We start from the raw sequence: 26,744 nt of genomic DNA, 5'->3' as shown, positions 1-26,744 counted from the left end.
ATGTCACTATTTTATGTAATTGGCTAATTCTTTGACAAAACGCACTTTACTTGTATTTTGGTAGATCTAGGATGTGTTTAATACTTCAAGAAATTTTGTTTCAAGATCAAGTGTTGAAGTTATGCAAGTCTGTCCAAGATTCAAGTCTGAAAAGTGTCTATCATTAAAACTTGACAGCTAGCCATCTATCGAGCTTGAAGAGCTGTTCAGCTCCATGGCTCGACAGCAGCTCAACAAATAGGGTATCTGTCAAGGTTTATGAAAAGCAAAATTTCAGTTCTGTTTTGACTCTAATCCGTGATTGTATGTTTGGGCTTTTGTTTCTCAAAACCCTAGACATATAAAAGGATTATTTTAAGGGCCGTCAAAGTGGACACAAGTTGCACAAGTGTTGAGCAAAGTTTGTTCAAGCAAATTGTGACTAGAGACAGAGTTTTACCCTAGTTCATTTTTCTTGTGAAGAAGTTGCTGTGTTTGTGCATCGTAGGGTTTTGTGACCAAGCATCTTCTAGATCTTTATCGTGTAATGAACTGAAGAACTTTACAGCCAACAACTTTCTCTAATTAGTGATTGAAGTTGCGTACTAAGATCCGCGCAATTGGTTAGTCACGTACTGGAAGCCATGCATTACAAGGAGAGATTGTTACTACAGAACAAGTCCAATTGGATATTGGGGTAAGGGTTCAACTATAGGTTGGTATAAGGTATTGAGATCCTTTACTTGTAACCGCTTGTTGTGATAATAGTGGATACTCAGGAGTGATGACCTTAAAATCATCCAGTGGGGTTTTTGCTATGTTGGTTTTCCCCATTCGTAAACAAATTACCGTGTCAATTTATTTTCCGTTGCATACTTAGTTTAATTGGTGATTTGTTTGTGCTACCACACTTTTACATGTTAATTTGATTAATTAATAAACTTGGCTACTTAATCAATTAATTCATCACAAGGGGTCAATACGTTTTTGGCCTATCAAACACTTTAGAACTTCTACTCTTACTTCTCCCCTTGTTCTCTGTGATAAGGGCCTGTGCAATATCCTTGCCTATATCCCTTCTTCCAGTTTCTTCATTAAGCAAATTATCTTTAACCATGGCAAGTTTTAACACACCATTCAGAGCAGAATTACTAAGTGACACTACCAAAGTCTCCCATCTATCAGGTAAGGAACTCAGAAGTAATAAAACTTGCAACTCATCATCTCCTACTAGCTTCATTGTACCCATTTGATTAACCAAGACTTGGAACTCACCAAGGTGCTCGGCAATGGACTTACCCTCTTTAAGCTTCAAATTCACAAGCTTTCTTGCAATAAAAACTTTATTTTGAGCTGTCTTTCTTTCATAAAGACTCCTTAATTTTTCCCAAAGAGCCTCTACATTTGTTTCCTGAGACACATGGTGAAAAACACTGACATCGATGCATTGTCTAATACACCTTATAGTTTTTCTATTTAATTTCTCCCAGTCTCTATCTGACAAATCACTAGGCTTGACTCTATCACCCTCAATAAGTTCATGTAAATCCTTGCAATAAAGGACATCCTCCATCATCGGCTTCCATATCGAATAATTCGATGCTGAGAGTTTAACCATAGTATTCATAGTCATATTATCCATTTAATCCAACACAAGACAATCAAATCATCCAAGCAACCAAAAAATTTTGATACCACTTATTGGGGAAAAATCCTAATCCCCTCTTTGTCTAGTGTGAATTAAAATATATAAATACCAAGCAATAGCAATATTATGGAAACAAAAAAAAAATTCCAGCAAGCACCACATAAACACAACCACACAAGAACACTAAATCTTACATGGAAAACCCTCCAGTGTAGAGGGAAAAACCACGAGGTAGCTCCGAAAAATATTCACTATGAAATAGAGATTACAACTATCAAGTTTATGCTAAACTTGAGTCCACAATAAATTGGATATACAAAAAATAAATCTCAATGAGTAAATACAATCTCACCACAAAGCCAGTAACAAAATCTTCCTCTGAATACTCCAACTCTCCATGGTTGTAGTACTCAAAAACTCTATGAGAACTCCACCAATTTATCTTCCTTGTGTGTAACTTGAGCAAAGAAAAATGTCTCCTTTTTCTTTTTCACTCTCTCACACTCTCACTGTGTTTCTCTCTATCTCTTTACAAAGACTACACCTCTCAAGCTGAAGCTCTCTCTTTCTCTGTGTCTTGCTCTCTCTGGAACTCACACCAAAATGGCCGAATATGGCTCTCTTACTTCAACTCTACTCACTAGGCCGAATGACCCTTGCTTTTTGCTTCACCCAATTTTCTTTCTTCCTTCAATGTGTTAGACACGCTTGAGTCAAGTCTTATTAAGAGGCATGGCTGACTTGAAGACTTTTGGAAGCAAGCTCATATATGGGCTTGACCCATGCATGTGGGCTAGACCCACACGGTGCTTTGCACCCAACAATTTTCTGTTTTCAAATATTTCCTTAAAAAAAAAAAAAAAGGAACATAGAGTAAAGGAGGAATTAAAAATAGTAGAAAAGCCTCCTCACATTCCCAGTGAATAGGCTGTTCGGGAAACATTTTCTTGCAAATATGTTCCTGCAATATGTTTAGTTTACTTAAATTGTTGGCTTGGATATCTTAATTTTTTCTTAACCCTTTTTTTTTATTTTTTTATTTTTTTATGTAGATACTGTTGGATCACATTCCATACTTGGGAGGGCAGTTGTTGTGAATGCTAATCCTGATATGATTTGTAAGCATGAAAGACCATTGGTTTAAAGCTACGTGTATCTCTATTGGATCTAGTCGACTTCTATTTTTTGCTTGGAGAGGTGTGTGTGCAAAAGAAGACTCAAAAAAATTTGGAAACCAACTTTGGCATATTAACTACTGTTGAAATGAAGATACAGGTCCACAGTACAAAACGCAAAAGAAGACTGAGTGAGACTGAAGAAGAAACGAGGTCATTTTGTGTAAATGAGGACCTGACACTTAGTGACACAACTGTGTTTTGCAATCTCTCTAGTAATTGTTTTAGCGAAACGCATAGACAGATTAGTTCTAATGTCTGTTTTGAATTAGGTCCACGTGTTAGCTTGTAATTAGTGGTTAGATTAAAATAGTTTTCCCGCTTAATCAAGGAAGTTAGTTAGTTAGTTTTGCTTATTTCTTTTCCAGATTTTGTATATAAGGGATTAGATTTTTTATATCTATTCTTAGTTGCTTGTAATCACTTTTACGCGTCAATAAGAAAACTAAGTTCTATTTAGTTTTCTTCATCTTTAAAAGCTTTGAGATTTTACAATTCCTGAATAAGCAGTGTCATAGCAAATTCAACTTGTAAAAGAGGCTCTACCTCTCTCTTTGGGCTGTGGTTAATAAAATTAGAGAGGTGTTGTGGTTTGATTCTTTGATATATGTGAGTTGCAGCATTCATATTTGTGAGAGTTTTTCAGTAGTGCTGTAGCTTTTGTAGCTTTTGCATTTGGCTAGAATTTGCGAGATTTCTTTGGTAGTGCTATAGCTTTTGTAGCTTTTACGTTTGGTTAGAATTTGCTTTGTAGATCTCTTTGATATATGTAGATCTCTTTTGTAGTTTAAGATTTATCAACTTGATGAATCTCCTTGAAAACTGTAAATCTTGCATATAAAATGGCTTAGCATTAAGCTTCAAATTTTCTAACAGTTATTTACTTATTTTCACAAACAATTTTTGTGCATTTCCAAAATAAATTAAAATTAAAAAAAATAAGGAACTACTACCAATCCCAAATGACAATACAAAAGGGATTATATTAAACTCAAACCAGGTAACAGGTGAAGTTTAGAAAACCAAACAAAATTGTTAAATTCATGTGTTTCTAAGCTTCCCTACGTTGTTTTCTGTAATCTTAAACTCAAACCAAATTGTTAAACTCATGAAATGAAAACAAAAACATAACACAAGGAACCGATAAACCCAACAACCAAACATTGGCATCAGAGGACACAACCTAACAAAATCTCCACCAGCCAGTCCTTGGCCATTGACACACACGCACACTCTACTGGTACTGGGCTTCATACCCATTATAAAAATCTCAAAAACATTCAACAATAAATGAATCAGATTTAAAAAAAGAATAAAAAAAAAAAAAGCAATGAAAGAAATAGATAAAGTTGTGTTAGAAGAAATAGAGATTTTCAAATTTGGTGGAGGTAAAGCAGAACAGAAGAGAAAATGGAGAGAGAGAGAGAGAGAGAGAGAGAGAGAGCTGAAGAGAAGAGAAAAGGGAGAAATGAAGAGAGAGGATTTTGAAATTTATATTTAAACCCAAATCTGACCCACCAATTACATTCTAAAATTTTGAATTTTTTTGAATTTGCTTTCACCATTTTATAGGTTAATAGACGTTAGGATTATCAATGGTTATTGTGCTGATGTGGCAATTAGGATGACGTAGTCTATTTTTTCTACCGTTGCATCAGCTTATTGACCAGGACTATAAGGTCAGCAAGTTGACCTTGTAGTCCTGGACTAGCTAAGAATTTCCCTATATAAGAAGGAACAATTTAAGGATGCATAAAGGTCCAATAAATCGCATGCAGAACTGCACATCAATAATTTACTTGCTAGATGCTGCACATGGATGTCATATTTGCCTTTTTAGCTTTAGTCATTGTAGTGGTCTTGGTGGGGAAGACCAAAAAATCCTTGTTCAACTTTGTAGGCTGGAGATAGTGGGAAATTCATGAGTATATCTCCCACAGAAATGATAGCTCCCGTAGATAAGTTTGTTAGAATTGGTGAGATATAACTCAGACAGATAGTTTATTAGAATTGTTTGTTGAGATTATAAATGATACAAGGAGAAAATGTAAGTATGTAGAAATTAATGTAGTTCAGCTTAACGATTTAGTTTTAAAGCGACAAGCTTTTAGTGGCTACATGTATTACTATCTCGAATCATGTAATATCATGCATTCATTGGGGGCATAAATAGAGAGAGACTAACTAAGGCTATAAGAATATGATTACTTGCACTACAAGTAGGTCCTAGTACATTGAATCTAAATAGTTACAACAAGCTCAAGCCCTAGGCCTTGAATCTCTAACATCTTCTCTCAAACTTTAAGGCGGAACCTTGAAGTAGCCTTCAATTTGGAATGATAAATTGTGAAGGAAAGGTTAAACATGAAGGACCAAATCAAATGTAGAAAGAATTGACATGATGTAAAGTGGAACACACAATGGTCAATGACAGATGAAAGCTGGAAGATAGTAACTATGGCTGGAGAACAATTACACTTGTGACCAGTAGATAACTACTATGGTTGGAGAATGGGTACATCGATTGCTTGGGGCAAAACAATAGAGGAGCAGTGACTCAATGATGCAAGATAGAAACTATTAGTAGCGACAAAACAATGAATGGTGGACGAAGGACAATAACATTGACGATCGTAATAGAGCACATCCATTTCGGAAGACATCTATTGAGGATACCATTTCGGAAGGTGGAATACATTGGTTAAAGATAGTGTCACAGTGAGGGGTATGAATGAATTAGACAACTTTGTGGAACTATCAATAGTTCGACTAATAAATGGAAATTTGTGAGACATTACTCCAAACTGTCTTTTATAGTGTATTACAATTAGAATATATATATATATATATATATATATAGAGAGAGAGAGAGAGAGAGAGAGAGAGAGAGAGAGAGAGTAATGTTAGGCTAGCCATAAATTAACATTGTGGTTATTTTACGTGCACTAAAGGTAAGTTTAATACAAGTAGAATTAAAATTATGCTGCTTGTATAAAAATAGGTCCTAATTCAAATCTAAACTAATTACGGAAAACTCGAGGCTTGAGCCTTTATATCTCTATCTAACAAAGTTGAAGTAGTATAATATTTATCACAAAAAGAAAAGTGTTATAACATAATCTATTCACTCTTCTGAAGCAGGGGATGTGATGATGAGACTTGAGGGTTGCTATTTGTGGTGCGTGAAAGCAGGGATCAGACGCTAAGAAAATCGGTTGGTGCCTAGAGGAGAAAGCCCTTTTCTGATAAATTATAGGAAGTCCAATGAATCATACAAGTTTCAGGAGTTTGGAGACTTGCTTTTATTTCATTATAGCCATTTATCCTTGTATAAAGCTTAAGCAAATCATTTTTTATAAGATATGGATCCTTCCGGAAGTACTATATATGAAGTTTATTCCCTCCATGCACAATACTAATTTCTTTTTGGCTGATATGCAAAATAGTAATTTAAGACTATATTTATTTGCAACATATATGATATATTACAGAACATCACTCCTAATTATTTCAAAATCCCCACATTTTCTACATCAACTTGAAAGCCTCTAGTAATATTCTCTATCAATCTACATACTCACATCGTCTAGGTGTCATTCTCTAATAGCCGAACACCTTGATATTAAACGTACATCCTACTTGTTCCTATCTCAGAATCCAAAAGTACCATCTAAACAGAAGGTAAGATCTTCAGGTAGTTATATTACTAACCTATTAGCATACATGTAGGGAGCATTAGATAGGGATTTCTTAGTTTCAACATAGTATAATTTACTACCAACATCAAAGTCTATCCAAAACATGGTATTTTTGAAAGTTCAGTTTACTGGTTCTATGACCAACCCTGATATATGTTAACCACCAACACCAAAGTCTATCAAAAACTACAGTTTAAATATGAAAATTTGGCAATATGATTGGATAATAGCTAGACTACCTACAACATAGTGTGATCAAGACTGTATATGTTCAGCCAAAAGGAAATAGTCAAGAAATGTTTACACCCTATCAACAATGTGAACTTGCACTTTGTTTTTCATCGTTTCTCACTTTACAGAACAAAGATGGCATTAGCACATACAAAGTATGGCAATTATGGAGCAATTAGACAAAACTGTTTTAAACATAATTTTTCAAAAATTCATACAAATGAATTCACCATCTTGTTCCATATGTTTTACAAAGTTATGGAATTAAGAAGTTTAATTCTGTACTGATTTTTTTTTTGTTATTTTAGTATCCCACATGGATCTTTGTTCAGCTAAATGAATGTCATTCCCTCTAACGACTGTATCTTGACATTATTTTGCATCACAAAGACCAGTGGCTTCATCACAAAAACCATCCTTATTGAGCAACTTCTCTGGTGGAGCACTTAATAGAGGAGAAGATGGGGTACCGTAAGCATTGCGTCGACTGTTCCCACAACCTAAGCTTACTCTGGTGCTAACCCCCGTAACAGGATTTGTGCCACTTGCATACTTGCAAAGAGCCTACATAAACAAACCCAAAGATTAATAAAATGTTGAATGAAGTGAGTAATCATTGCATATAGGAAATACTCAAGTATATGACAAAAGATCATCTGTTACATAATCACTTAACCATTATTTTCTAACAAAAACAAACATTTTCTCTCACTTCTGGTCTTTAAAAAAAAAAAAAAAGAATAATCCAAAGCAATCATATAACAAGACAGAGTTTGTCTAAATAATAGTTAGATTCATCCAACAACAAAATGGGAAGAGATATAGCAATCCAAAAATATAAGCTTCAATTTGTTTTCCAAGTACAAGTATCCTACAACTACTCTCTTGAAAACATGAGAGTGAGCTCTTTCATCAACCCATATAGTGTGTTTGACATTTCATCAAATACTTGGGAGTGCTAAACTTTATACTGTATATGCCTACCGAGTACTGAGCATAATAAAACTTTAAGCCTTACCTAGTAGAGGAAGGCAAAACCTCCTAGCTCGAGAAAAGTTTGAATATTTATGCTGGAAGATGAATGTCTATCCAAAAAACTTAAAATGCTAAGGATCAGCAAATATAGCATTTTTTACCCAGCTGGCTGCCAAAGAAGCTACAAATCACTGTCACGGAGTCATTTGAGCTATTCTTCTTGATACTAGCTAGTCAATGACACTGACAGAATCGTTATGTAACTTTTCAAGACTAAAGACAGCTAATGCTTAATATCAAATATGCTTACCTGAACATTTAGCATGCTTATTGTTCAGGTAGGACATGCCTCAATGGTTTTGCAAGTACATGATAAAGGATGTTTTTAAGGCTCATTTACCATCTAGTGTGTGATGTGCCTCCCAATTTTGCAAAGCACATAATGGAAGTTTGGACCTCAAAGAGATAATAGGTATTGATGGATACTCATGAAGAACTAACTTAAAAAGAATGGCGTATTGGAACTATATATATATATAATTGTTAGAGAAATTATGGCCAAGAGGCATAAGCTTATTGTATGTAGGCTCATTACTTATAAAGCAAGGAAAGTAATTGTAATTTTACTTATATAGTGCAACTACTAACATCCTAAAGTTTTTTTTTTTTTTTTTTTGAGAAAATACTAACATCCTAAAGTTCGTCAACTAATCTCAACCAAAAAGGATATTCTCTATTTGAAATTATCTCATTTATCTATTTATGTCACATCATTTAAAATTTTAAAATCCAAAAAAAGAAAAAAAAAAAAAAAAAGACTTGTTCCATTCTAAATAACAATTCTAACAATAATGATACAAATAGAAACAAAAGTAAGCCTATTGTAAACAATATATACCTGCTTTTGTGGAAGGTCCAAAACAGCATCACTAAAATCAGCACCTTCAATGAGGGCACCCCCAAGGTCACTGCGGGTCAGAACCGTTCTAGCCAGCACGGCATTTGTCAGATTAGCTTCATTTAACACCTATATAAAAATTCAAAGATTGCATTTATAATTCCTCACAATTTTTTAATCAATCAGAATATAACACACATTTTCCAAAACTAGTCTCATAGTTTTTTTTTACCATGCGGTCCATCAGCGTGTCACTCAAATCCGCACCTGAAAAAAAAAAAAAACGATAAGTCCATTTGTTGGCCCAGTCCAACCCGGCCCATATGAGTCCTATAACTACTTCATCTCAGCCTGGACCCGACCCATGACAATTAGAGCTTAAAATTAGGCCTCTAAGCTATAAATATATTCTTTAAACACTAATCCTACTCGGCCTCTGACAGAAAAACAAAACCCTAAAAAAAGGAGCTATAAAACACAGAGGGAAAATCGATGCAGGTCAGTATATTAAAAAGAAAATCTGTCATTATCAATTTTCATTCTTTTTCTTTGTTGATCTTTATTTTTACTCTCCTGTTTTCCAAATGGAGCATGATTTGTTGATAAAATCAGTTTGTTTTTGTGATTTTTTTTTTTTTCTTTTTTACAAGAATTGAATCTGGAAAAAAAAAGCAGTGAATACATTGGCATTTGGGGTTTTTGATATTCAAGAATGGTTTCAAAAACAAGTAGTGCTTCTTCTCCTAGTGTCCCAATCAAGTATAAGCTGAGGAAGGTCATGATTTACCGTGATTTTCCTAAGGGATGTGGTCCATCTAGTAAAGTTGTCCCTAAAGTGTTGCAAGATTCAGAGAAATCATTGATGCTATGCACACTTCATGATGTAGAAAAAGAACCCAACAAGCCTGTTATGTTGACTAGTTCTCATGAGAAGGAAGGGTCAAGAATTGTGGAACCTGAGAGAGTTGGGTTGCCAAAAGCCATTTATATCTTAAAGCATGGAACCACTACATTGTCAAAGAAAGATGTGGAAAAGACTTTGAGTATATCATACCCACCTCGGCGAAAAACCTCAGCAATTCGAAGATTCCCTCTGGGTTGTGGAACTAATACTCTACCAATTAGTAAGGAAGAGGATGGGTTAACAACAGTTGACTCTGTGGGAGTTGGATTGCCAAATGCCACTGATACTTTAGGCCATGAGAATACTAAATTGTCAAAGGAAGATGAGGAAGAGTCCTTGTGCAAATTATATCCACCTCGGAAAAGAGCTAAATTTCGAAGCTACCCTTTAGATTCTGGATTGAAATCTTCACAAATTATTAGAAAGGAAGATTGTGCGATAGTGGCCATTGATGCTTCTGGAAGCAATAATTCGGGTAACAAGAGTTCATATGTGCAAAATGTACAGAAAAGGGTCATGAGAAGCGTTGAGGAGGAAGATTGTGTTTTAAGCACTTTCAAGTCCAATCTGCACCATTCTAAGCAAAAGTCCAAAGAATCTGCATATTCTAATGTGATTGACATGAAGGATAAATCTTTAGGGAATGGTAGAATAGGTAAATTGCAAGAAAATGTTTCTGCTGGTTTGCTACTTCCAGGGCCCAGGATAGTAGTGCAGGCTTTGATGGCTGCACCAAAATGTCCATGGAGGAATGGAGGCAAAAGGAAGAGAACCTTCAACTAGAGGCAACAGGAATAGAACCTTCAAAACCGGTGGTACAACTAAAAGTGTAGGAAACAAGCAGTAACTTCCTGTTCTAGATGGATTTAATATCATTTTAGGGTGAGAGATAGAATGAGAATTCTTGATGTAGAAGTATTACAAGATGATTTTTCTACAATCAAAAGAAGTTACTTTTGTGATCTTAAAACTTAGCTTCTAGTTGCATGGCTCTTTTGTTTCATGTATATGTTGTCTATCACCTGCTATCAAAAGAAGTTACTTTTGTGATGTTAAAACTCAGCTTCTAGTTGCATGGCTCTATTATTTCGTGTATATGTTGTCTATCATCTGTTATCAAAAGAAGTTACTTTCGTGATTTTGGAAACTCAGTTTCTAGTACATGGCTCCGCTGTTTCATGTAAATATTTTGTCTGCCATTTCATAATATAAATTGTTGAGATGGCAACAAGATTACCTGTAAAATTTGCCTTGTATGCAACTGCTTTCTCAAGGTATGCACCATTGAATGTGGAACCACTAAAATCAGATTCCCTCATATCAGCAGCTGTGAAATTGGCTCTTCTGTATCAGTCATATAGATTGATTATAAGTTTATAACCACATGTTTGCACTAAGGAAATCGAATCAAGAAATTTCTGTGTTTGCTACCAAACTGACCACACAGCACAAATTTAGAAATTCTCACTTCTTGTTTAGTTGTTTTTTCAAGTCTGTTATAATAATTGAATGACAGGAAGAGAAAAAAAAAATCATGTAACAGAGGCATGGATGTTGTAATATCTACTTTTCTTTCCAACAATTTCTTTTCAAATCAAAGGTGCAATAAGAATATTACAATTTTAAATTAGGGTAGATTAAACTTCGTGCAGCATTCAAAGAGCTTTAGCATCATATACCTTAAGCCCTTTTCTATTAGTAAAGCTTCTTTAGCTTAAGGGAGAATGAAAGCCGCCAACGGCATATGATGATGTGGCAAATGCCAACATCCATGGAGAAAGAATTGAAGAAAAAGATCGTTTTATCCTTTTTCTAGTCCTCTCTCTAACTTTCTCCTTCAATCCTCATTTGGGTTTGTGTCTATTCACAAAGAGTAATCTTTCAGGTAAAACAGTGATTTTATTAAATTATTTCTCAATGTGTTATTGGCATTTGCCACATTATCAAATTCCGTAAAAATGAGTGGATATGCCTCATAAAGCAATATTAGTGAAACCACGGGTTAGCTCCATATTTTAAGGTATACAATTTGGGTGGTATATGTAATTTGTCCTATAAATTACTTAGCTAATTGCGTCTTACACTATTTTAAAGTTGGGGCTTTTGTTTCATGAAGCACCAAAACAATGAAGAATTTGATAATCATCTTGTAACTTCTTTTTATAGATGATGGACTATATCGTTCAATAATAATGTAGCAGAGATAGAAAATCACCTGAAATTTTCGTTCACATGTACAGCTTTCCTGCATAACAAATTGAAAAATTTTACTACTTTCAGAACCCAAAATTTTTGACAAATATACCGTCATCTTGAACTAATTATACCTGAGGTCCGCAGAACCAAATTGAGCTGCTGAGCCTATCCCAAACTCACCACGAGTAGCTGCCTCAAACTTGTTGAGATCAGCAAGAGCAGACATGTTGGAGCTGAAGGTAATAATTGCAGCTGCCAGTGCAGTGGAAACAACTTTCCTCCATTTCTTTGATTCTGGGTTGGCAATCGAGTACCTAGTTTCAGAACAATTCTTCTTTTCAAGCAAAATTCAGTAAGCTATGAACTATTATCTATATGTTGAGAATAGTAACTTATGCTAGAACCTAGAATATATGTACTTACCGTGAAAAGTCTTTTTTCTTTGGGTCTATCTGACTGACTATGGCAAAAGGCTTTGAGAGGGACTGCTGGGAATTTGCAACCTTTGAATCTGATGATGAAATGCTAAGGGATTTTATGGATAATGGGGAGATAGAGAATGCCATTACGGTTTTCTTATGTTCTGCAAAAGATGCAAGACAGAGTGATGTAAAGGGCGTGTGATAATTGGTTTTGGATTAACTCACATGTGAGATGTTCCTTTCCCTGCAACCAGTTGTTTTGCAAGCAGAGGATTGGTTGAGATGAGCACACATGTTCCTTTGGATTTTGGTTGTTGTTATGCCACTTGTTGGTCCTTAAAGTACTTAAGATGTCATGCGAAATCTTTTTATCCTCTGTAAAATATTTTTAACTAAAAACATTTTAAGAGAAATCTGTATATATTTTTATGTTTAGCTGTGTTCCTAAAAATATGCTAGAAAATATTTTCCAACACTTATCTCATTGAAAACATTTCAGCCTCAAAATCAAAAAGGGTGTTTGTCCTCGACAATGCATAATGATTTCGATTTAACCTAGTTTTTAAGCTACCCAAAATATTTGAAAATGAGGAAGACATTTTCCATAAAATTTATTTTGTCAAAAGTCAAAACAATTGGGGCCTAAGTCTATTTTATTTATGTGTTATATATATATATATATATTATAAGGACTGGATTTGATCCTTGGCCCAAAGTGTGATTGGATCCAAGTCCAATAGGCTCAGTACGATGAATTTGTAGAAAGTGTGTTTGAAAACTAGGCTCTAATAAATGACTAAATGACTTAATAGTTAGGATGGATTTCAAAAGATAATTAAACAAAGATGGAATAAAGCTCTCTAAGTAAATTTGTCCTTAGCCCCAATCCGAGGAGGTCTGTTCCAGTCTATATTGATTGAAAAAGATTACAGATCTAGTTTAAGTTGTTACAGTGCTTCCTTTTACAAATTTCTGATCCCTTCTCTATGGAGGGTCTTTTACATTATATAGTTCCCTTTTGACAATCTTGATCCTACACTTGTTGATCATCTAAGCCACTACTCGAGTGCTTGTCCCATCGGACATCCTTTCTAGCGCTCTATGAATTGGGATAGTCAATGCAGCACTGTTCAGTAGTCTTCTCCACATAAATGCGACTAGAAAGTTAGCTGCAGTGTATTCAATGCAATGGCAGCAGCTTTATCTTAGATATTTCCTAACTCCCATTCTTCCAGTATGTTTGTAACGCATGCCCCCAACAGAGGAGTTTCCTGGAAGGTCACTTTAGGTGATAGGATATGCATTCGATCTGTACTTGGCTTATCCGAAGAGATATTCCTCCTCAAACCACATTTCCCAACCTTTCCACTTGCATGTTACTTAGGGGACTCTGAACTTAACACTCTCACTATCATTTATTCATTTTCGGACCAATCAACGTCTTCAGCCAAAGCCCAAGACCCAATATACAATTTTGGGCCCTTATCCCTACATATATATATATATATATATATATAACACATAAATAATAACATTTTAGCTAGGTATATTGCCATATTTTTAAGAGAAGTAATATATATACATAATATATTTGTAAGGGGGTGGGCTACGCTAGTGGTATTGGGTTGCCTCTTGTTGCATTAAGCCTAAGTTTTCTGGATAAGAGAGTCGGGACTGGTCCAGCTTCAGCTTAAGTTGGTCCGACTTGTGCGCAAACTAGGCCAAATCTGCCAGGGATGTGTTCACGGCAGACGAAACTGTTTCAGACGAACTGTGGCAGGCAGACATAATAATAATAAAATAAACAGAAAATATCTAACCACTTTAATGAGGAATTGACCAAATAACCCTTAACATCAATTACAATAACAATACTATTTGTTTTCTTTTTGCGGAAGAGAAAGAAAAAAGAATAACAGAGAAAATCAAATGTTTATAATCATGGGTTAATCGAGATACTAGAGGGAATCGACCAGAAATTCAATCTGCGGGAGTAGAATCACAAAGGGGAGAACGTCCCTCCTCAAAGCAGTCAATCTCTCAAGAAAGAGTCCTGCCATAGAGGTTAACAACTCTGAGGGAAATAGGCTTGAGCGGTTTTCTGCGTAGGTGTTTTCGAGTTTTTTGTTACAGAGGGCCGGATTTCATGAGGGAGAGAAGGGATTAATCTACCGGTACATGCATTCTCACTATTTCTTTCTTTCTTCTCACTTTGTTTTCTCTTCTATTTTCTTTTAAGTTTTCTATTTCCTTCTCCGAGTCCATTGTCCTCCCCTCTGTTAATGGCAAGACCCTCCTTTTATAGTGCCTACCGTGACCCGATTTTACCGTTTTGACCCTTAACTTCCTTTGTCTGGTCTGAGTGTACTGGCCAACCATCACTGTTCCGCCTGTGTATCGTTCTCCCATCGCCAGACAAGGAAGTGTATTTTGTTTGCTAGTTTGCCGTGACACCCTTTCCTGCCACGGTCGGGGTTATTTCTCTCTCCCTATCCCTCATGGTATGCACTTAATGGTTCCAACTCAACTTGCCTCTTTTGGGTAGTAAGCCATCCTAGCAGGACACCTCCCCGAAAGGGCCTGAACCGGAACCATAAAAATAGATTTTCTCATCTCCCCACCACCAAACCATGCCCTCTGATCCTCTGACCCCCCGACCTCACCATGCTCTGTATTGGCTGGGTACAGGTTAGTGGTGTCTGGGCCTTATGCGTGCCTTCATTTCATATGCGTCCAAAACTTGCTTGCTGCCCATTTGTCTGCCGTGATCTGGAGGCTCGCCGTCCGTGTTTTTTGACTTCTTATGTGGGCTATTCTTTGTTTTCTCGCTCCATTCAAGAGCTGGGCTTTATCTAATGATGGGTCTTACATTTCTTTAGCCCATTCCTTAATTTCCTTTATTTCTTGCAATGTCGTACTATTATTCTTGCTGTAATAACTTAATCCTGCTGGGCCTCTTTTAGCCAGTCATTTATTCGTTCTCTTAGTGGCTTGGCATGGCCACTGGTTTGCTTTTATTTATGGGCTCCTATGTCCCTTTTGACTTTCCTTTGGGCATCCTTGGCCCGTTTGCTTTTTTTGGGTTTCCTCGGCTCTTTTGCTAATTCCACACTCCCATGGGCTTTTTACTAACTTCTTTGGGCTTCCCTGGTCCAATAACCTTATTCTCATCCTTAGGGTTTATGGGCCTGCCATAAATCCCTTACTTTCTTAGTTTGCATTACCTTGGGTCTGCGGCGACCCTTTTTCACTTTTCTACCTCATACACTGCCCATGGGATGCTATTTCTTTTTTTCCGGGCTTCTTTGAGCCCACTTGCCTCTTCAAGACCCATTTGTTTATTTCTTGGGCCTGCGATTCATTATTCCTGCCGCTTGGGCCTAATGGTTTTGCTGTCTGCTTTGTCAATTCTTAGTTGCCCTTGTTATTGGGCTTTCTTTTTTTCTACCTGAATTCTCACAAATGGCCCTCAACAATATTTACAACAGCTTCACAACAAATCATAAGTGATAAATTGTTATTAGTTCTAATTTAAATCCATCTTCTAAATTACTATCTCCGTTCCAGTTTGTTTGTCCTCTATTCCATTTTGGGATGTCCTAAAATATTGTCCTGTTTCTAAAAATAAAAACTATTAGTTTACTAATATTCCTATTATACCCTTACTTTATTTTCAAAACTATTTGTAAAGAAAACTAACTAATATATATATATATATATATATATTTTTTTTAAATCAATTTAATTGGGGCACCTTTTTAGTTGTCTCATTAAGAATAACTCTTTTAAAAAAACTGATAAATTTATTTAAAGGTAATTTTATAAACTTATATATTTTTATAAGGTAGACAAAACAATAATTGATGTTCCCTTAAAAAATTTGACTATTCAAACAAGACAAACAAATTGGAACGAAGAGAGTACTTTTTTGTCCACCTATAACAACCAATAACAACTTACCACTTAAGTTTGTTGTGAAAGTATTGTGAACATAGTATTTCTCTATTTTTAATACTTTTACAATTATTTACTTAATTTAATTTTTTTAAATCACATTTTATTATATTTTTATTAATTTCTTATGTTTTGTTGTTATTTTATATATATATATATATATATATATATATATATTGTGGGAGGGGAGGAACCAAGTATGGAATAGAAACTGTGGCCCGACCCGAGGAGGAAAAAAGGGCTACACGCACATCAAATCTTGTCCCGACCTGCGAGCCTAAGCCTGAGGAGGAAAGATAAAGAGGCCGACCTCCCAAGGATCTCGAGGGGCAAGCATCCCTTGGGAATTCTCAAGCAAGTTGATGGTGCTATGAGACAAGAAACCAAGGGAGGAGGAAGGGACAAGTGAACAAAGAAAAAAGGAAGTATCTAAATAAAATAGTCATCACCTCCATATTTAATGCACTATACCAACTTAGGTGGCCGCATTAATGAATGAGTGACCCCTGAATAGTAGCCTCACAGCTTGCAACACAGTTTACCATCTCCAGCACAGCTCTAATGGGACAAGCATCCAAAGGAAGAACCTGGCTATACAAATGGAGAGCTAAGATGCAATCCTAAGGACTATATAAAGGAAAGGAATACCTCCAAGAAAGGGGATGAAAACTTGAAAGAAAGGGATAAAAATTGAAGAACAAACTATGTATTAAACACTGAAACTTTTTTTATATATATTACCTCCTCGACCAGACCTGAGGAAGTGTTATTCCTCTATCGTTGTGTTTCTTTTATTACCTTTAAAGCTCTAACTCCATTACCCCTCTAGCAGGATCATAATTACGCATCAAAATTGACCTTGCAAGCTCATACTCTAACAAATTAATTGCACTGAGCCTGGAGAATCTGACTTCACCATTCTAAGTGAGCTTTGCATTTTTGGGCTCCTACATGTATATTGATTATTTATGTTTTTATCTTTTAATTATATGGATACATACATGTAATTTCCCAGAAACAACCAAATTTGATGAGTTTTTCTTAAAAAAAAAGAAAAAAAAGAAAAGAAAAACCATGTCAACTAATTAATTATTATTTTTACAAAAAAAGAAAAAAAAAAAAAAAAAGACAAAATATAACGTCAACTTGGTTCAAACTTCAAAGAATATGCTAACCGACTGGAACATAGTGTATTTATTTTATTATTATTATTATTTATTTATAACAGAAAGAACATAGTGTTATAAAAGATGTTGCATCTTTCATGTATTATTGATTATTTTTTTACCTCATGCCGTATAACAATTAAATTTCTATTTAATTGTTCATTTATTTCTATGTAATTTATATTTTTTAGAATTAATTTCCTCATCCTTATATTTTAATCTTTCCTTACACTAAAATTATGACGCTGTCACTGCGAATTGTTCAATTCATCAATAGCAACATTTTTCAATGTTCAAATTTACACTGAAAAGTGAACAGCCTTCTAGTTTGATCAACAACTCCTAATGTTTTCATGGTTTAAATCTCTCTCATCCATTAAAATTGTTTTCTTTAGAAGAGAAATGATAAAAATCAAAATCTGTGTAGTTGAGATGAAGTCAAGTGCCCCTATGGTGTATGTATATATAATCAACATTAGTGATAATTGATATGAAGAACTCCATCCACTAGAACTATAAACCTTTAAAGCATATAACCCAAGCCATACTCCTAGGAAAAACTTGAATTACTACCTTAAACTATATCCTAAATCACACTTTGCACCCTAAACATTTTGAATACACGCTTTGCAGACTAAACTATGACTCTTGTTATACTTTGCATCATAATATTAAGTTTGCAGTTAACTTAGATGGAAATCTAAAGTTTAGGATGCAAAGTGTAATTAAGAGTATAGTTTAGGGTAGTAAAGTGTAATTTATTCTTTATTTTTAAGGAATTGAGAAGATGGGTAATTGGGTCATTTCACATGATGTTATACTTTTTCATCCAAGTTAATGGCAAACTTAACATCGGAGTGCAAAGTCTAATAAGGATTATAGTTTAAGGTGCAAAATGTGCATTCGAAAAGTTTACTGCAAAATACATTTAGGATGCAAAATGTAATTTGAGATATAGTTTAGGGTGGTAAAGTGTAATTTGCCTTTTTTTTTTTTTTTTAACAATTTAATAGTTGAGAAAATAAGATTTGAACCATGAATATCTACGTTAAAAATATCAAAAAGTGTCACCCTATTGGGTGTTAAATAACTTTTGTTTTTTTTAGAATGGGGTGTTAAATTACTTAGGCCCCATTTGGTATAGTGGTCTAACAACATGTTTTCAATTTTTAAATAAATATTATACGTATTTTTACATATTTTTTCATCTACACATCTTTCAAAAAAATACAAACAATGTTACTGAAACAACGTGACCAAATGACCCTTAAATGTTCAAACTAGCCAGAAAATATTTGGCCCAAGCTCGAGCTTGAGTCAGTTCGGGCTGCTAGTTGCTTAGTAACCATATACTCAGCAACGGAATCCACAAACTGAGACTGCCCCCAAATGGTCGCCAAAAATGAATCATCAATTAGTCTTATGCTGACCAAGGCCCATTACAACGGATATTATTTACCGTAATACTAACTAGATTGGGCTCTCTTCTTGGGCAGATGAAACGGGCCACTCGGCATATTTATTTGTCAACCTTTCACAATTTGCCATGGCTGATGGCCCCAATCTCCAATTAGTATATCTTTAGGCCTAGTTGATCCGTCTTTTCTTTTTTTCTTTTTTTAATATTCTTTTTGATTTTTTTTTTAGTGTGTGTTAATAGTTTCTCCTCTTTTATCTTTTTTTTTTTTGGGGGGGGGGGGGGGGGGGGAGATATAATACTAAAAGAGAAAGAACATATTCAAAAAGAAAATGATAATATTCTAACCAAAAGATGACATTTTAAGAGTCGCTTTAGGATTTTATCAAGACGTCATGGTTTATGTTATTGACTTTATTCTAAAGACACAACACCGTTTTTTAATATTAGAAGCTTAAGAGCTATTCTTCCACAGCTTTGTTCTTCCTCTTCAGCACTACAATTATGTTGAAGTTTAGATATTTTTAGTCTTTCAATTAGAGATTAGATATTTTCAGAGCTATGCACACCGAATTTTATGGCTGTATTTATGACGGGTTTATAGGAGAGTTTTTTTTTTTTTGGAGAAACAAACACACACAATACTGTGCTCATTGGTATAGTCCCATCTTCCTTGATTCTCTTGTCAAGCAACTTAGCCAAGCTTTTGAGCTCAAGGATGGTGATTTGCACTATTTTCTTGGTATTCATATTACCTGCACTTCCAAGGGTCTATTTCCCAACCAATCTAAATATGCTCATGATTTACTTACCAAACGCAATATGCTTACCTCCAACCCAGCAAATCTACCACCAAGTCTGCCAATTTGTGTCCTCCTCCCCTGATGTATATTTGGTTGTTGTTAAGAGGATTCTTAGATACATTAATGGCACACCTAATTTTAGGGTTTTTCTTCAATCTGGTCCCTTTACTCTCTTAACTTTTTTGATTCTCACTAGGTTAGAGATCCTTATGATCATCGTTCTACCATTGGCTTCTTGATGTATCTTGGCTATAGTCCCATTACCTGGAGTGCCAAGAAACAACCAACTATTTCTCGATCTTTCCCAGAATTTGAATATCATGCCCTTGCCTCTACTGCCGCTAAGCTGTGTTGGCTTCGTCAAATCCTGAAGGATTTGGGGATTTTTCTTCCTTCTCCTCCTAAACTCTGGTGCGACAATGTCTCAGCTCTAGAAATAGCCTCCAACCTAGTTTTTCACGCTCAAACCAAGCACAATAAGGTCAAGTTCCACTTCATTCGTGAGCGTGTGCTTCGTAAGGATCTCTAAGTCAAATACATTGTCACTATTAATAGATCAATTAGCTAATGTGTTCACCAAGAGTATTTCTACAATTCGTTTCAAGCTCTGCATACCAAAATCATGGTCTTTGTTGCCCCCATTTCTTTGAGATGGGATGAAAGAGGAAGAATAGATTCAAAAAGCTAACAGTAATATTCTAGCCAAACCATGATGTTTTTATCAGAGTATAGAGAAGAAGATTGACAAGCATGAGGAATAAGGAACAAATCACACCTTGACAGAAGCAAAACCAAGTGAATCTGCAGAATTGAAAATAGAGGAAAATGGCTAGTAGCTTAAGGAGCAGAACTACATAGTTTTGTATTTAATAGTTAGTGAGTTAGTTATGACACTTGAGATAGTTAGTTATGTTATTGTTCACACGTGTAAAGGTTGGTTAGTTTTTGTTTTCTTTCTTTGCTTTGTACAATATATAAGATGTATAGGTGGTTTTTCTAATAATAGATTGAGAAGTATTTTTCCCGATTCTCTAATATGGTATCAGAGCAAGATCCCAAATTCTAGGGTTTATACTTTCTCTCAATTTTCTCTGAGAAAATTACTTCCTTTCTCTAAGAAAATCCTTCATTAACAACAATGGCTTCCGCTGCAACTCAAAGTGCAACTGCATCAAAGAATGCTACATCTTCGTCTTCACAAAATTCACCAATGGACGATCTCCTGTTGTTGCATCATAGAAAGTGTCCGAGTACAGTTTTTGTTACACAACCTTTGATTGGTGGAGAGAACTACTCAGTTACACAACCTTTGATTGGTGGAGAGAACTACTCAGCATGGGCTCGAGTTGTGAGGAAAGCTTTACTCACCAAGAACAAATTGGGGTTCATTAATGGTTCTCTCACCTTATCATCTCCATTGGTATCTACTCCCTCAGTTGGTCAGGCTTGGATCAGATGTGACAATATGGTTGGAACCTAGTTAACCAATTTAGTGTCACCAAAACTTCAAGCAAGTATCATCTATAATGACACGACTTTGGAGATCTGGACTGATCTGAGGAATTGATTTGCTCAGAGCAATTGACTAATAATCTACAATCTTCAAAAGGAAATTGCAAATCTACACCAAGGTGAAGTTTCTGTCACTGATTTCTTTACTCAATTGAAAGTGCTTTGGGACTAATTGCAAAGTTACAGTCCATTTCCTTCATGTATATGAGGAAAATGTGTATGCAATGTGATTAAGAGACTTAGTGATCTCCAAGTCAGAGAGTTAGTGATGAAGTTTTTGATGGGATTAAATGATTTTTTTTCACAAGGAGTCAAGTCTTGCTCATGGATCCTTTGCCTTTTGTTAGCAAGGTTTATGCTTTGTTGATTCAAGAAGAAATACAAAGATCAGTTACTAATCACTCTAGTGTAAAGGTTGATTCAACTGCTTTGGTTGCAAAGATGCAAAATTTTAATGCTAATTTTGGTGGTAATGGTGTCAAGGGCAAGGAAAAACATATTTGCACACACTATGGTAAGACTGGCCATATAGCAGACAAATGTTATAGATTACATGGCTTTCTACCTAGCTTTAAATTCAAGAACAAGCCTTCAATGGCTCATCAGGTTTCAGTCATTCAGCCACAAGAGTTAGTATCTAGCTCAAGTCCCACCAATTTAGCTTTTACTCCAGAGCAGTGTTAATAGCTTCTTGCATTGATTAGTCCTTATTCTCCTCTTGTTTCTGTTGTTCAAGGCAAGGATGATTCTTTAACATGTGTATCATCTTCTTCAACTTCTGCATTAGCAGGTATGGATTTTCCCATTCTGTTTTTTCTACAAAGGTTGTTAACAGAAGGGCTTATACTTCTGACACTTGGGTTATTGATACTGGAGCAACTGATCACATTGTTTGTTCATTGAATTTTTTTTGTCTTCTATCACTGCTATTCCTCAGTCTGTAGTTGAATTGCCCAATGGTGAAACTACTTCTGTGACACATATTGGAACCATTACTCTATCATCTTCTCTCACCCTTCATAATGTCTTGTGTGTGCCTTCTTTCACCTTTAATCTTCTATTTGTTAGCACCATAACTAAGTCTTAACCTTGCTGCCTTATTTTTCTCTTTACTTTTTGCTTCATCCAGGACCTCACCTATTGGAGAACGATTGGAGTGGGACAAGCAAATGATGGTTTGTACCTGTTACAATTTGGTGGCATTCAACAACATTCTTCAACTTCTCTTGATGATTTTCTGGCAACTCACAATCTGAGCACAACCTTCAATTCTTTCTCAATTGCAACTTCAACTAGTACACTTTCCTTTCTTTGGCATAGCTAATTATGGCATCCATCAGATTCTAGGTTGTAAGCTCTAGGTCATATTTTTCCTTTTCTAAAGAATTCTTGTAATAATACATGTGGAGTTTGTCCTTTGGCTAAGCAAAAACGTTTGCCATTTCCTTTCAATAATAATCTCAGTACTTTTGCTTTTGATTTACTTCATATGGATGTTTGGGGTTCATACTCTACTCCTACCTTAGGTGGTTACAAGTATTTCTTGACTATTGTTGATGATGCAACTAGAGCTACTTGGATTTACTTAATGAAGTCTAAATCTGATGTTAGGTCTCCTATTGTCTCTTTTCATACCATGGTTCTTACTCAATTCAACGTCAAAATTAAACAAATAAGGACTAATAATGCTTTAGAATTCAACATGCCAGATTTCTTTGCATCTAATGGCATTGTTTATCAACATAGTTGTGTTTATACTCCACAACAAAATTCTGTTGTGGAGTGAAAACATCAACATCTTCTCTCAATTGCTAGAGCATTACAGTTTCAATCCAAATTACCTATTCCTTTTTGTGGTGAGTGTGTGTTTACTGCTACATATTTGATAAATAGGCCGCCCTTTCCCTTGTAAAATAATAAAACTCCCTTTGAACTTCTTTTTCACAAACCTCCATCTTATGATCATTTAAGGGTTTTTGGATGTGAGTGTTTTGCTTCCACTATTGCCAATACTAGGTTCAAATTTGATCCTAGGTCTAGGAGGTGTGTATACATTGGTTATCCTTTTAATGTCAAAGGTTATAAAGTTTTTTATTTGCACACTCTAACTGCTTTCATCAGTAGGGATGTTATTTTTCATGAGTCTATTTTTCTTTTTCACAAATCTGTTTCACCTTCTTCTTCCAATATTGATTTGCCTCTTCCTTTGCCCTGTACTTCTCCTCTTCCTTTTGATGATCTTCCTCACTCTTCCTCATCTCACTTGTTTTCTCCATCTACTTCTATGGACAATACTATACTTGACTTGCATCATGGACTTGATGATGAGTTTTTACATGATGTTCCCCTTGAACCCCCTGAACCTCTTATTGATCCCATTCCTTTGAGAAAATCCTCTAGAGTTCACAAAAGACCTTCTTACCTTCAAGCTTATCATTGTAACATGGTTACTTCCACTCCCACTGCTAGTGTTCTCCACTCAGGTACCTCTTATCTCTTAACTTCCCATCTTTCTTATCATTCTCTCTCTCCTTCCTACAAAACCTTTTGTTGTTCTATTTCTTCCATTGTTGAGCCTACTATCAAGCAGTTTCTAATCCTATGTGGCAGGAAGCTATGATTGCAGAAATAACTGCATTAGAAGTTAATAACACTTGGACTTTGACTTCCTTACCTTCCAACAAGAAGCCTATAGGCTGTAAATGGGTTTATAAGGTCAAGTATGGGTCAGTTGAAAGGTATAAAGTTAGGCTGGTTGCTAAAGCTTTCACTCAGAAGGAAGGGATAGATTACATTGAGATTTTCTCTCCAGTTGCAAAAATGGTTTTGGTTAAGTGTCTTTTGGCTATGGCAACTGTTAAGGGTTGGTACCTTGATCAGCTAGATGTTAATAATGCTTTTCTGCATGGGGACTTGTCTGAAGAGGTCTATATGGCACTTCCACCAAGGTTCCATAGCCAGGGGGAGCAGGTGTGTAAGCTAAACAAGTCACTTTATGGCCTTAAGCAAGCCTCAAGACAATGGTTTGCTAAGTTCTCAAGTATTTTGATTCAGGATTTGGGTTTTGTGCAGTCTAAGGCTGATTACTCTCTCTTCACTAGGTAGAAAGGTGAGTCATTCTTGATCCTTTTGGTTTATGTGGATGACGTTTTATTGGCTAGTAACAATAAAGTAAAGGTAGATGAGTTCAAGTTGTTGCTGAATCAAAAATTCAAACTTAAAGATTTAGGGGATTTGAGATATTTCCTTGGACTTGAGATTGCTAGATCAAATCAAAGGATAACTTTGTGTAACACCCCAACCTAATTGCATAATTAATTTTATGGGTTTATATGCTTATTATTATCTTAATTACTTAAGTGCATAAAGTTTTGATATTGTGATATTATGGAAAGAAATTTATAAAGGTAAGGGTTTATATGTAAAGTTATATTGTTATTTGAGCCTTTCTAGAATATAGAACTATGGGAGGGTGAAAAGTATAAATGCTAAAAGTTGAAAAGATGAGCAATAACCTTTTCTTTCCTTAGTAAGACACATGCCCCACAAAATTTCTCCCTTATCTTCTCTTGGCAGCACCTGAAAGTTCATCTCCTTTTATTCTTTTTTCTCTATTCTTTTTTCTTTGTTCTTGTTTCTTTCTTCTTCCCTTGTTCTTACACGGCAGCACCATCTCACCAACAACTCTCTCTCTCTCACCGAAATAATATACCTCTCTCTAAAGAAGAAACTGAAAGAATAACACTAAAATCTTAGCTTCAAAGTTTGTGGATAAGTAATTAAAACCTCATTTGATTTTGGATATTTTGATAATATAATTGTTTTGTATATTTTCCCTTCTTTATTCTCTAATATGATTTTAGAAGTTGAACTTGTAATTTTGTTTTAGTAATTTGAAAGATTGATGATATTATGGTCAATTGGATGCTTATTAACGTATTTTAATATGTATAGTATAGGTAAAAAAATACCCAATTAAAATGAAGGCCAATTGCATTTAGTTGATGATTTTGTAAAAACATATGCTGAAACTATCACTGTGACAGATTTGATGTTTACAACAAGAAAAATCTGTATTAAATTATTTTCTATGAATTGGGATGCTAGAAGTAGTTTTTATGAATTCTAAGACACACATGGTTGTTATGGAAGTGGTCTAACAACATTTGGATTAATACAAAAATAATGGTTTAATTTCTAAGTTGTATGAAATTTTGTCAAGACAAATTTGAGCATGTTGTCTTGTATGATTTTTAATTAATCATGGTTTTATGCTTTGACTTTGAAATTGATATAGTATATACTAGACATCCAGGAAAGTAGCTCTGTAAAATTGCATGATGTTTGGATGTGTATGGACTATGGACAACCCATTTGTATTTTACAAATGAGGCATATGCTGCTGAAATGAGCAATAAACAGTAATTGTTAACTTTGAATTTGAGGATTTAATTATAAAGTTAGGGTGAATGTTTTGAGCTATAAATTAGTATGCTTATTCTTTGGTATGTTTGGATCATAAATAAATTTTATACCTTAGTTTCTCTATGGTTTGGTACCTAATGTGTTTGATGAATGTATCATGTGCTTTGGAGAACCTTTGTGTGATGAGAATTAAAATTTTCTTGAGTTTAAGAGTTAGGTTGTGATTCACGTCTAAGTTTAAATACTTAGGAAGAGTTTGTCAGTAATAAGTTTTGGTCTTTCATTTAGGTAGCGAGAACAAGAACATGGACACTTGAACTACTCTTATACAAATCTCTCGCATCTTCTGTTTTCAGGTAAATGATAAGTTATATAGGCATTTGATAAGTCATGAGTTTATTTTAAAGTATATTATGCATTAAAAGGTTTTTTATTAGAGATATGACATATAATCATGTTTTAGACAAAGATATGTTCATGAGCTTTCTTATGTATATGATTTGAACATATTGATGCTATTATTAATTCTACGAACATGATGTCTAAAGAAAAGAAGGAAAATGCCATTATTATGAAACGTTATACAAACTATGAATTTTAGTATGTATTGAGGATGGCCGTTCGTCCATGCTCAATCAAAGTATTATTGAGGATGGTGGTTCGTCCGCGCTTAATCAAAGTATGTACAGAGAATGGTGGTGCGTCCGCGCTCGATCATAGTATAAGTTTATGTTAAAAGTCATAATATTTTATGAGAAGAAGTTTATGAAGGAAATTATTATTTTATATGATTTAAAGAGTTAATATAAAGTTTAGTTACTTTGTAAGAAATGAAAGGAATTTAGTCTGAAGAATTTTGTAGTATTAATCTGATAAGGAAAATGAGAACAATTATTTCCCTATGAAAAATGTGTAATTTGTTATTATGAATAGTATAAAATACTATGCATGAAAAAATATTCTCCTATTTGTATATCCATAAAATATGTAATTTACATGCATTCTTATTAAAGGCCCATGGAGCTTAAAACCTTACTGAGTTTCGCAGCTCACCTTATTATATTTCAGTGCACAGGTTCTTCCTAGAAGCAGCGAGAGTATTAGAGGTGATAAGGATTTTGCGATTCTCATTCGTTAGAATGTATAATTTTTTTGTTATATAGTAGTTTAGCTCTTTTATTGTATAGGAGGAATCAAGATGTACTTGATCCTTGAGCACAGATGTAATTCAGAACCGTAGTTTGTTTTAAACCTCAGTTGTATGTCTTTGGGGTTAGGTTTGTAATAAGAGTTTTGCTAAACATTTAACTATGTAATATTTACACAAATACCTGACATTTC

The 26,744-nt window shown here is 34.9% G+C and overlaps 2 protein-coding genes across 2 annotated transcripts; one reads left to right on the top strand and one right to left on the bottom strand.

Annotated features, from left to right (window-relative positions):
• Nucleotides 1–6,808: 6,808 nt before the first annotated feature.
• LOC115971656 (thylakoid lumenal protein TL20.3, chloroplastic) lies at nucleotides 6,809–12,420 on the bottom strand. Its single transcript, XM_031091659.1, has 7 exons — nucleotides 12,128–12,420; nucleotides 11,836–12,018; nucleotides 11,724–11,753; nucleotides 10,746–10,852; nucleotides 8,837–8,871; nucleotides 8,605–8,733; nucleotides 6,809–7,295 (listed from the first exon to the last, which is right to left on the bottom strand). The coding sequence occupies exons 1-7, from the start codon at nucleotides 12,268–12,270 to the stop codon at nucleotides 7,104–7,106; spliced, it is 819 nt and encodes a 272-aa protein (XP_030947519.1). The 5' UTR covers nucleotides 12,271–12,420; the 3' UTR covers nucleotides 6,809–7,103.
• Nucleotides 8,880–10,655, top strand: LOC115971655. The gene is made up of 2 exons (XM_031091658.1): nucleotides 8,880–9,102; nucleotides 9,255–10,655. Exon 2 carries the CDS (start codon nucleotides 9,317–9,319, stop codon nucleotides 10,289–10,291), a length of 975 nt encoding a protein of 324 aa, XP_030947518.1. The 5' UTR covers nucleotides 8,880–9,102; nucleotides 9,255–9,316; the 3' UTR covers nucleotides 10,292–10,655.
• Nucleotides 12,421–26,744: the final 14,324 nt, after the last annotated feature.

The sequence above is a fragment of the Quercus lobata genome, chromosome 12, assembly GCF_001633185.2.
Source record: "Quercus lobata isolate SW786 chromosome 12, ValleyOak3.0 Primary Assembly, whole genome shotgun sequence".
Taxonomy (NCBI): Eukaryota; Viridiplantae; Streptophyta; class Magnoliopsida; order Fagales; family Fagaceae; genus Quercus; species Quercus lobata.
This window is presented reverse-complemented; position numbering and strand designations above follow the sequence as displayed.

Bases quoted from the DNA above. Each gene is read 5' to 3' on its own strand.
- LOC115971655 (XM_031091658.1), top strand. From the start codon at position 9,317: ATGGTTTCAAAAACAAGTAGTGCTTCTTCTCCTAGTGTCCCAATCAAG.
- LOC115971656 (XM_031091659.1), bottom strand. From the start codon at position 12,270: ATGGCATTCTCTATCTCCCCATTATCCATAAAATCCCTTAGCATTTCA. The intron at 10,853-11,723 runs GTGATTTTCTAT...TGACTGATACAG, and splicing joins CATGTGAACGAAAATTTCAG to AAGAGCCAATTTCACAGCTG. The intron at 8,872-10,745 runs GTAATCTTGTTG...TTTTTTTTTCAG, and splicing joins ATACAAGGCAAATTTTACAG to GTGCGGATTTGAGTGACACG.